The 12,096-nt window shown below is 46.3% G+C and overlaps 1 protein-coding gene across 5 annotated transcripts in view; it reads right to left on the reverse strand.

Annotated features, from left to right (window-relative positions):
* LOC144158201 (deoxyribonuclease TATDN1-like) overlaps positions 1-12,096 on the reverse strand; it is a 44,181-nt gene that overhangs the window by 2,598 nt on the left and 29,487 nt on the right. For all 5 annotated transcript variants that reach the window (XM_077688895.1, XM_077688897.1, XM_077688896.1 and 2 more), the window contains exons 6-9: positions 11,411-11,583; positions 9,460-9,536; positions 4,363-4,433; positions 1,617-1,749 (exon numbers count right to left, since the gene is read on the reverse strand). In XM_077688895.1, coding sequence (XP_077545021.1) covers positions 1,617-1,749; positions 4,363-4,433; positions 9,460-9,536; positions 11,411-11,583 — 454 coding nt within the window. The remainder of the gene's footprint in view (positions 1-1,616; positions 1,750-4,362; positions 4,434-9,459; positions 9,537-11,410; positions 11,584-12,096) is intronic.

The following is a 12,096-nucleotide window of genomic DNA, read 5'->3' on the forward strand; positions in this document are numbered from 1 at the left end:
TTGTGAGGCCAGGAATGCACCACAGCTCAGTCCACAGACCGTGCCTCACCTCGTTCCACCGAAAGCCTCTCTGATGCGTCTCAGTGCTTCTACAGGGGGCTCGCAGCATGACGCACAGCTGGGCCTGTACTGCTCTGCTAAAGCGCACGAATTTCCCCACTTCTGGAGCAGCCCTGAAATTCCTTGCTACGGATACTCCTTGCGCCTCTCGTAGCACCCTCAAAGCGGCTCGCACGCCGATTCAGCATGCTCTCTCTGCTGGCTTCTCTACCCTTTCACAAACCAACACCAAACAGTTCAAGCACTATTTTTCACTGAGCACAAGATAGCTACGCTGATGGTGCTGTTAATGTTGGCCCGAGACGTTACCTATCAGGTCTTGGGGCAATGCCTTGTGCGCCAAAACAAGTTTGCTCCACAGCGAAATTGATTCACATTCTCACAAACTCGCCTGTGTGAAAACCCATGGCAGGCCTGTGTGTGGATGTCAGTAAGAAAAGAGGAGGTAGGAGGTTGAGTGAACAGGTGTTGCACTTTGATTCTCTAGCCGAACGACGCATCCTGGCTGTCTTCTGTTCGGGAACCAGTGGTAACCTGGCATCGTCTTTCCAGCTGCAAGTTTTTTCCGCCATGGCATGCACACTTGCCCAAGTCCAGCAGTCTTGCCTGGTGCAGGTGCACACTATAGATGCAAACTGATTCGCATTCTCTGGGCAAGAAGCCAAGAAAGCTGTCGACTTTTCTTAAATACTGCGACAACCATACACCAGTAAAGGAGAGGGGAAGGGGGTGGATGCACCAAGCAAATGCTTACCTGAGCAAACATCACTGAAACTTACAAAGAGAAAAAAAAAAGGATTGGAAGAGGTTGCTGCTCAAAAAGGTTCTTGCCACATAACAGAGAAAATTCAGGCTTTGTGTAAAGCTTGAATGATATTTTTGTTGCATACACCTCCAATTCCACACACATTTAAACCCAGGAAGATTTTTCTGCTTCACACACATTTTCAATGCTTACGGAAGTTTTATAAGCACATTTGGTTTGAGACTAGACATTGCAGTTACGAATCAGCAATGAGGCTAGCTTGAATTCCCCATGCTTGCATGAATGGAAAATTCATACGCCAGATGAAGGTGCCCTTGGGCTGTGCTGCAGCAAGTACTTGAAAAGCATAAAGGTTCAAAAAGTCAAATTCCGGGAGGCTTAATGCACCGACGCTACACTGGGCTACGAGGTGCGCCATACTTGAAGAGGGCTCCGGATCAATTTTGACTGCCTGGAGATCTTTGACGTGCGCCAAAATCTTGACACTCGGGTGCTTTCGCTTTCTGCCTCCATCAGGAAAGCGGGCACCATGGCCGGGACCAAACTCGCGTCCTTGGGCTCAGCCTTAGCCACTGAGCCACCAAAGTAGAAACGCCGAGTTCCACAAGAATTTGCTCACCTGCCAAAAGCAGAAGCACCCAACGATGTTTAAGCGGGGAAACCTCGAAAGGTTGATGCAGTAGAACTACTACTTCATACTGCCACCATTCAAGCAGGAGGCCAGACCCCTAATTCGCTTGCAGCTTTGCGCGTAACGAGGCCAACCAACGGCCACTCGCGGGAGACTCACACGAGGTTTGCCGGCTCGTTGCGGCCCTTGACCATGAAGCCAGCCTCGAAGCGCTCCTTCTTCTTGGCCGGGAAGGAGGTGCGGATCAGCTTGGCCCCCGCATGCGTCGGCCGGATCTCGCACCAGGGGCAGTCTGCACATGGGTGCCGCTAATTAATGGGCTGGGGTGATCAGACTCAAGGCACAGGAAGCTTTATTACTACGTTATACCTTGTCAGGGAAGCAGGCACAAAACAACCACGCTTCAATGACTGTGAAAACTGCCCGGCAACGTGCTCCATTCAGCTTCGGCTGGCACACTGGGTCTTTCAGTGCTACTCTGTTGTGCCACAAACAACGAGCGAGTTGTCACTGTGCTGACAGCAGAACCCTGTCCGTCTACCAGTTTGGCTGAATAACAAGCTGCCAAATGAGAATGTCACTCAGAATGGTCAGAAACCTGCAACAACTCCTCGCGACGGTGCATGTGTTGCAATGATAACACTGACAATGCTTTGACTGCAACCATGCTTGTGTGCAGTTCACAGAAAAAAAAAGTGCCCAATACCTGATACTTGTAGAATGTTACAGGACAGATATGCTGTACTTATATTGCGCAGAAATGCCATTCTTTTGTGAGATTTCTCATCTGTGCGGATGATGTCACGCTGTGGTCCACAAGCCAAGACCTCGGTTTGCAGTGCCGTCACCTCCCTAGATGTTTTTAATGGCTTTGCGGAAACAGCTGGCTTAGAAAATTTCAGCTGAGAAGTCGTGCTACGAACAAGTGGCTAACAAGGCAGGAAGGAAGTTAGCCTCCATGGCTAACTTTCAACTTAAAATTGCTTCAGCTGCCGTGCCAGCCAAAGACTTCTGACCCACCAGCAGGGTTCTGGTATTCATTGATTCCGAAAGGCACGCAAGGACTCCTCGACAACCTTGCACTTGATCCACCGAATTGCAACGAGTAGTGGAGGAGCCCGCACGGAGGTGGCTCGTACGCGCTGTTCTCCAGCCGCACCTACTCTACCAGGCACAGTTTCACCATGCAACAATGGGCGCAACTTGACACTATAAACAGAGAAGCCATGCGCACCATCACGGCACTTACAGGAGTCATACAGGAACACGCCCAGCTTAATACTATAACAGAGCGAAGAAGGAAGGAAGCTCAAGCGTTTGTGTATCCCAATGACCGCAGCACATCAATCACATTTTTGTAACGAGTTTCCAGTCACTTCAACCTTAGATGATCTTCCAACATGGAGGTACACGACAATGACAACCAATAAGACGACGAAGCTTTGTCACCGTGACCAGCCGGCGCCAACCTCCGATACCACAGTCCCTGGAGGCCACTGCTTACTGTACACAGACGCAGCCCTTCTGCCGGACGGAGGATGGACTGCTTTCGTCAGTGCCACGCACCTGGAAATTAAAAGCTCGCGCTCTTACACTACTGACACTCTGGACGTGCTGCTACTGGAGCTCCAGGCTGTACATGACGCAGTCAATGCTGCAAGTGCACTCCATAACATCACAGAGGTGGATATATACGCTAACTCGCTCGGTTTTGTGAAGCATCTGAAACAAGCAAAGAAGACACCTCTGATTTGCCAGCAGATTCACAGCCTCCACAGAACATCAGAGCTAACGATCCGTGTACATCGGATGCAGGGGCACGGTCAGAATATACTGAACCACGTAGCAGGCCATCTTTTCCACTCTTCTTCCCCCCATGACTCCTCCCCTAGCCCCCTTCCTTGTGATCTATCTGCGCTCCCGTCTTTCAGCCCGGAAATGCCTTCTGAGAAGGGACACACGTGCCCTAATTCCCCCGTGTGTCTGCTCCCTCTCCCCTAATCTTTCCCGGGTGGAGGAAGTTTCTCTCAGCATGCTTCGGGCTGGGGAGGCCCCCACACCTTCAGTCACTTGGACTTGGAGTCACTCACAAGACGACCCAGGAACTTGTTCCAAGTGTTTGTATCCGGCGGCTGAAGCTGATGCTAAGCATCTTTTGTGGACGTGCGCGGGAACTAAGACAGCTCGAGGCGACGTGCTCAGAAAGGTTGGTCTCCAGTGGGATAAACCGGATGACTACAACTGCTGGATGCAGGAAGATAAACACTGCAGGTCGCTGATAGACTTTCTGCATGCAACTGGACTGCATGCATACCTGTACATGCGAAAACCTACCGGTTTCGTGACCATCTCTGCTCTTGGCAGCCCCTCGCTCTCTACTTTCTTCTCTATCTCTTGCCTTCCTACTTTCTTCTCCCTTCCCATCTTTAAACCTCCTACCATATGCCACGTGGCAAAAACACGAAGTAAAAAAAAATAATAAAAGAAATGCCATTGGCGTACTGAAGCAAACACGACTTTCCCAGTCATGTTTGTGATAGGTATGTCTACTTGTTTTTTTTTTTTTGACAAGCGCTTTCCACAAACAGGTTTATTGCCCACATTATTGGACACCATTTTTTAATGTCTGTTTTCATCTGTAGAAGGAAGAAAAAAGGAAAAGCTGTGCAAATAACTTCAGTACAAAAGAAAGCAAAAGTTTCAATCATATACACATACTAGTAGTATTTTCTTTTGCCGAGACGAACAAAAAAAAGTAAAAGTAGACAAAAGTAATTTAGAAAAAGCACTTGGAAAATTGCTTCCGTTTTCTCTTGTTGGCTAAATTACTGCCGATTCAGCATGTTCAAACTAGGAGGCCAAGTGCACGCTAATTGTAGAGGCTTCGCGGAATGCCATGTCTTACCCGTCTCGATGAGAAGCCACTCCACAGGAATAGTGGCGGCCACTTCCAGGTTTTCAGCAGTCTTCAGGGAGCTGCAAGGGAATAGTATTGTGACAACACGTAGACATCTTTTAAAACTCTTTCCTCAGACAACCACATCTTTGCTTGTGCACGCCGTTTACACAGGTTGCATTCCAGGCTTCCTTTAACACCAAGAACATAAATGGCACTTCCCTGCTTATTTAGAAATCAAATACAAACTATTTTCACCCATGGGAAAAAGTGGCGGCCATGACAGAAGAATGACCACCCTAGAACGGCCGCACTGCCGGGACGCCCTGATCAAAAAGATCAAAAATGTACTTTTGTTGCTCGTTTAGAACAATCACAGTGCTTAAAATGAGCACCACCTGTGATAAAATAACCTGCCCTCCTGTGAATTGAATTGCACATTTTCTTAGAAGTTACAATTTAGGTTTAGATGTCTACTAACGAGGGGTGTGAAATTATTCGAAACTCTCAAATATCCAAGCGAATAATGCAACGTTCAACGCAGCTTCGAATCAAATGGCACTATTAGAAAATTGCAGGTTTGTCATCGAACACTCAGGTGATTTTAATCCAAACTATTTTTATATGTCTATATTAGGCACAAAATGCGAGTGCATGCAAAGGCAGGCACGGCAAAAGTGATTTCTAAAAGCATAATTCACCAGTTAGCATTGGGAAAGGCAGCTGCAAGCAGGAATGGCACCACCACATCATGAAGGCATGCAGAGAAGTTGGGCTAATTTTTCATGCCTTGCATTTCCCCATACGTGAGGGTGTGTTTTTTTTTGTTTTGTTTTTTTGGCATGACTCATTTCGCATCCACACCCTTGAGGCATGCTTCCAAAGCCAAACACCTTCCCAAGCCACAGGTGATGCCGACCCTGGCACGCCAGTCAGTGTCTGTCGCATCTTTCTTGATACGTATGGTTATCATCTCCGAAAATTGAAACCATGCCGAAATTACACCCGCGCTATGTATGAGCTAAGTAGTAGGTGGGGGCTGCGGCTTAATACTTGCCACCTTCAAGTTGTGCCGAAATCTCATACACGCAAGTATTTTCGTTTTTTCTCCGCCAGTAGAAAAAACAGCCACTGTGGCTGGGAACTGAACCCACGCCCTTCTGTGCAGCAGCACAACGCCTTGGCCGGTCAGCTGCCATGACTGGGTGGCTGCAATTTCCACACATGGAATGAGCCACAATAACATAACATTCACCTCTCCAGAGCAGTTTTGAGGAGTCCTTAGGCAATCCAAAACTGATATCACAATTGAAACTCTAAGCTCAAATTAAATACAGTCAATTCCTGAGGGACCACAAATCCAGAGGGACCAGAAAAAAACTTCAAAACTGAATGTCCAATTAAACAGGAAGCAAAACAGCAGCATCATCATTAGTACGCATTAGGCACGACACCGCGAGACAGGCAGTCATGCCTTTGCAACTTTTGACGCAGGTTAGCTACCTCCGCCATTCAACTCAGTACCGAAGTGATACAAGTATGTTTGTACAGTCTAGCGATATTAATTATCTCGAAAATCTAGCAAATGATGCCTTGAGTAAATTATTAAAATGGAGTAAAATCAATTCCTTGGAAATAAATGCAGTGAAAACAAAAGCTATTCTATTTGCGCCACCGCAAAAATGTATTAACCAAGATATTGCAATTTATCTTGGATCTGAGAACATACAGTTGTCGACAGAAGTTAGAACTTTGGGGGTAATTTTTAATAAGCATTTAACTTGGGATGACCATATTGAGCGCACCGCTAGCTTTCTGGCCAGGACATGTGGTGTATGGGCAAATTACGACAGGTGTTACCGTCCAAGATTAAGCTTTTAATTTATCATGCATTATTTTCCTCTCACTTAACTTATTGTTCTCTTGTATGGGGAACAACATCACGAACCAACATACACAAGCTAGGTGTACTGCAGAAAAGAGCAATCCGAAATATAGCTAACGTACCATATGATGCGCACACCTACGAAATTTTTTGCAGCCTTAATGTAGTACCGATTCAGCATTTATATGAAACTAACCTCATGCTCAAATGCAAACAGTTTTTCCAATATAACAACAAAGCCTTTATAGGTCTATGTAACCTAAATAAGCCAACTCTAATACCGTATAGCTTTAGGGAGAGAAACATGTGGTCACAACCTTTCTCGCATACGAACTACGGATTTTCAAGATTGCAGTATCGTGTACCGTGTTTTTGGCCTAGATTTAAGTAGTATCTCGAGGAAATGATTGAAATCGCATATGATTAAAAATGGAGGCCTTGCCTAAAACTAGCAAAATGTTATCTTTTGTGTGTTTGTCATTAGCTTGTATTTCTGCGTTTCAAGCCTATTGACCAGTGACTCAAGCTGCGGCCTTTGTAACTTTATATAATTTCAAACACCCCATTTTCTCTGGTTGATATTTCGTGAAATATTGCTGTGCATTATACATAATGTATGTGCTTTTCAATTCCGCCCTTATTGTGCAAAGCCTAGCATCGATGCAACAAGCTACATGCATATAGTAATGATATTATGCTCGTAATACCATTGTGTTTTGTCCCACTACAGCTATACCATGAATGAGCTACCATTCGTGGGGTAATATATGTTACACGTTTGTTGTAGTTTTACTGTATTTTTTGTATCTATGAAAGAGAATCCATACGCTGTATCCGTTGCCAAGACAACGGGGCAAGGACCTCGTCAAACTGCTGTACTGCGGCTTTTTGTTCTTGTTCCAGCACTCTTTTATGAAAAGAAGGCTAAATAAAAGGTTGATTGATTGATTGATTGATTGATGACCCCTTTCTTGTGGCGGTGTCGTGCCCCTACAACCCAGACTGGCGTTGTGCTATTCGCGTGTGTACAGATGCCGTTGCATTTGACTTACTGTGTCCCTTGTTGCTGATTCTGTCCGGTGGCGTTGAGCTAAACCCCGTCCTAACAAAGAAATTCGGGCTGCCATATGTAAGCTTCAAGAATGACAAAATGCTATTCAAACTCAGCTAAAAGACTGGAAAAACACACAGTTAGCACAAGAAAAAATCCTCACAGATATTACTAACAGACTTGCCGCACTGGAAATCATGCAACCGACAAATAATCCCGACCCACGAGGCAAATGCAATCAGACGTGAACTCGTGGTCCTTCAAGCGGCTAACCGAGATACTAACAACCTGGGTATCGATGACACAGAAAAAGAGACTTGGCAGGAGTCTGAAAAAAAATTGTAGAATTTTGCTCTGTCACCTTGAAGCTGCAATTGCACAATAACGCTATCAAACGTGCCCACCGCTTAGGCAATTGTGTAACACCAAAAGAAGACCCATAATAATACAGTTAAACCACTTCAAGACTAAAGAAAATATCCTTGCTTGCAGCCACCAACTGAAGGGAACTGACTGCGCCATCCGAGAAGGTTTGGCTCCTGCTACTCGATACGCGCGCTCCAAATTAATACAGTTCATACGACCTCAAAAGTGTGCCTTTAAACTCTCCAATGACAAGCTGCACATAGGAAGTAAATCCTATTTTTATTACGCAGCAACCGATGCCATTCTTAGAGGGCGAAAACTTCCCTGCATTTGCGCCGACCCCTCTCAGCTGCATTTGAGTGCCGAAGCATGTGCCAATTGACGCAGAGCAAATTACCAAGGTCATTCAAACAACCGTCCATCCTCTTCTGTAGATATCAACATTGCTTTCACCAACATCAGAAATGCAGTTCCAAAACGAGATCAGTTACACAGTTTTATCACAGACATTGACGCCAACGTAATTGTTCTCACCGAGACATGGCTGAATGACAACATTAAAGATTGTGAAGTTTTGCCTTTGGACCTGAATTACACACTATACCGCCATGATAGAAAAGATAAGAGAGGAGGTGGCGTTCTCGTAGGAGTTAGAAGTAGCCCATCATCCTCACTCGTCAGCCGCGATGACAACATTGAGCTAATGTGCATAATTCCTCGGTTAAATCAGTGTTCGTCATTTGCTATCGACCACCAGACAGTAATCTGCCTTTTTGTGACCACCTTTGCACTTCCCTCACAAACGTCAAAGATAAATTTCCCGAAGCGCCAATTTTACTTTTTGGCGATTTTAACTACCCTCACATCAATTGGTCCCTTCTCGCTGTATTAACGCAACAAGGACAGGTCTTCAAATGAACGTTAGTTCACTGCTTAGTCTGCAGCAAGCAAACTGTGGAACGCCTTGTTTACCGCCAGCCCTCCCAGATGGCGCCACCATACAGCTGCTTGCACTTGTTTTGCTTCAGAACGTATTTGCACCTTGCTTGTTTTTGTTATGGAGGTAGTAATTGTTCGAATGAACCCAAACAATTTCTAGACTTGGTGCTAGACTTCAACCTTCACTTCAATTCAATTTTGAGATTTTTCTCGACCAAATTCAGCGTTGAAACTTTTAGAGTAGGTACTTGAAGGTATGAAGACTTCAAAATGTGTTTTTCCCAGAATTCCTTTTTTCGCGATTCTCAACCATTCCAAGACCCGCGTTTCCCTTAATTCAGGCGGGTTTGGCACAACTGGGGTGCTTCGGCGCAGGATGGCGCAAGTAAGCATGTTTGGCGCTCAATGTCGCAAATGGCGCAGCTGTTACACCCCTGGGTGTGAAGCAGAATAATTAAACATGCTGATATGCCATGCACTGCCCATAAACCAGCCTAAAAGTTACCAAATCACCCTTACTTACAAAAAGGACATGTAGAAGTCCCCTGAAAGAGCACGCCACAGTGAAAAAAAAAATACTACCACTGCAAAGGCTCGAACCTAGGCCGTTTGTGCCAAAACTTTCGCCTCCACCCATAGGCTACGGAATCCGAACAGCGGCGCTCTTTCAGCAGCTACTCAAGGCAATGAAAGGAGTGTTGGAAGGGAATCAGTAGATGTCGCTGGGTGCGCATGGGAAGTGGCGGGCTTGTACCCACTAGCGAACGGAATGTCGCCTGCAGTAGGGCGGGCACTAGCCAGGGACTTATGAGCAGCCCGATGTGCTTTCCCAAACTGTAGCGCTGCGTATCGTCACGGTACTGACCAGCCATTGATGCCGATGTAGAGGCCCATCTCCAGGAAGGCAGCTGCCTCTGCCTTGCTCCCGTCAAACGAGTGCACCTGCAGCAACACCAGCAAGGGCCACTTTCTTTCTCTTTTTTTTTTTTTTTTCCGGCTACTAGGTGGCCCAGACCAGAAGCTCTCTGGCCTCCACCGGCCGCATGTAAACAAGAGAAAAACCAAACAGCACAGAGGAGAGGTATTAAAAAACCTCAAACTGGGCCTCAGACCTCAGCCTTCAAAAGCCCTACACCTGGGCTGTAAGGCATGCCATAGCGGAAGGCTAGGGATCAGCTCAGAGCACCTGGCACCAACAACCTTGCACACAGGCATGGCCTCCTTCAAAAAGATGGCGAGTTTTTACAACGGCAGAACAGCTTGCCTACTCACACCAGCACAGCAGGCAACAGCATAGCCTTTGGGTATGGCCTTGGGACAACAGATTCCCTTTTCATGACCTTGCCGTGCACTTTGGTGACCCACCACTCGCTTAGTTGGGTTAAATGTGTTGGGCAACGAATACAGTAAGACCTCACTGCAAGAGATACTTGGTTATAAGAGACATTTGAATGAAAATCTCACACAGCGTATTTCGTTTGCAGAGTGAATAATTATTCAGCTGGCCTACAACAGCCTATGATACCATGGTTTTTGGTTGCCAAGCGCTGACTGAACCAAAAGCAGTCACACAGTGTGAGGCACTGCGGTTGAAGGGGTGAAATGATAAGCAACAGGCGAAAAAAGAAGAAAAAGAGGCAGCTCAGAGTAAAGCTTAAAACCTGAGTTCTTTTTACCCCGGGTTTGTGTCATGTCCAACAAGCACATACAGAGCTTACACGCGCATGGTCAGAGGATCAAACAGCAGCGCGAAAAATGTCTGCACTGGAAAAAACACCTGTGCTCAGATCTGTCCAAATCGAGTTATTCACGGAGTAATAAGTGCACACATTACAAAAGTGAAAAATTGGGCAGACTCTGCTGTGCACTTTGAGAGTCCTGCATTTTAAAACGCATACACATGAACAAAGCAGAAATCCAGTACCTACTGATCCTGAGCTTGGGCAAACACATGTAGTGGAAGTGCAATGCATATTGACGAACTGACTTTGAGCCAATTAAATTGGGATGCCAGCCCAATAGCAGAGGACGGTACGTGCAGCATGTCCCACATTGAACGTGGCCTGTCTTCAACCCCACTAGTTGAGAAAACTCTGCAACTCTGGTCAGAAAATGCTCCGACATTTAAAGAAAAAGGAAAATTACGAGGCTAGTGAAGCAGCCTTCATGATTTAGGGATTATTGCACAAGCATGAACTACCAGTCGCCGGATGCAACACTCCGTTTACCTGCGGGTGCAACCTGCAACATACCCACTACTTTGTCATCGCCCAGCAAAGAGGACACTTACATATTTTTGCAATACTATGAAGCCTGGTGAGTGCAATAAGAGAATCGGTTTTTTGATGCAGCACTTGTAACTAATTTTCCAGCTAACTGAACTTCGGTGTTTGAAATGGCATTCGAAATGTTTCCTTCCCACCGGTGCCACCAAAGCTTAATAATGAGCTTTAAAATGAGTTCCAAGCAGTGCACCAGAAAACCGATTCTCTTAGTGCACTCACCAGGCTTCATAGTATTGCAAAAATATAACGATTACAGTTCTATGGCCAACACTGTTTTGCCTACTGTTTCTCCAAAAATGGCTAATTGTCTACAATTATCTTGGAAACTAATTGCCTTACTAAAAAATAATAGCATATTTGAAGTCAGTGGTGAAAAAGCAGCAAGGCTGACAAGTTTCACAGAGTTTACTTCGAAATTAAAAGAAATTGTTTTAAGAGCCATGTCGACGACGACCACCCTGCACTTTCCATCCGACTACGTAGGTACTATCGGCCACTCGGCGGCCAGAGAGAGATGGGGGGAGCACTCACGACTGCGCCGCTGAAGAGAGCCCGGTTGCGCCGCAGGATGTCCAGCATGTCCCCGGCCGCCTGGCGGCAGTGCAGGAACAGGGGCAGCCCCCCGCAGGGCTGCACCAGCCGCAGCTGCACCTCAAAGTACCGCTGCTGCGTCGCCTTGTCGCAGAACTGCAGCCGCTCGTAGTCTGCGCCACCCACAGGGACCACTCGACTCTTGCACGAGAACAGCAACGGAGGACAAGAGGGGGAACTGCCAGATACATGCTTGCCGTATTTTCACGCATATAACCCACACCAAAAATGCGAGAATTTCGGTGACAAAGGAGGGGTGCGAATAATACACGGGAGTTTTTCTTTTTTTCTTTTTTTTAATGCAGCTTCATGGCAATACGCGTTGTGCCGTGAAGCTCCTACGCAGTGACACTGACTAAGCCTTCCATGGCAGCGATTCCGCAAAACAGCACTGTAACAGCTCAACTTGGTTAGTGAATTATGACTTTTGCCTTGCAGTCAGTTTATTCTACTCGCTAAATATATGCTTTTTCTGTCTACATAGCATGTGATGTGTTGCTTAAGCAGTAGCTTTCCTGCAGCCTTTCCTGTTTCAAATGTGCGGGGAATACGCGAGGATTTTTTTTTTTCTTTTCCGGTGGGCTGAAGGTGGGGGTGCAGATTATATGCAGGGGTGGGTTATACGC

The sequence above is a fragment of the Haemaphysalis longicornis genome, unplaced genomic scaffold, assembly GCF_048455015.1.
Source record: "Haemaphysalis longicornis isolate Haplotype H1 unplaced genomic scaffold, Haemaphysalis longicornis Haplotype H1 scaffold_10, whole genome shotgun sequence".
NCBI classification, from domain to species: domain Eukaryota; kingdom Metazoa; phylum Arthropoda; class Arachnida; order Ixodida; family Ixodidae; genus Haemaphysalis; species Haemaphysalis longicornis.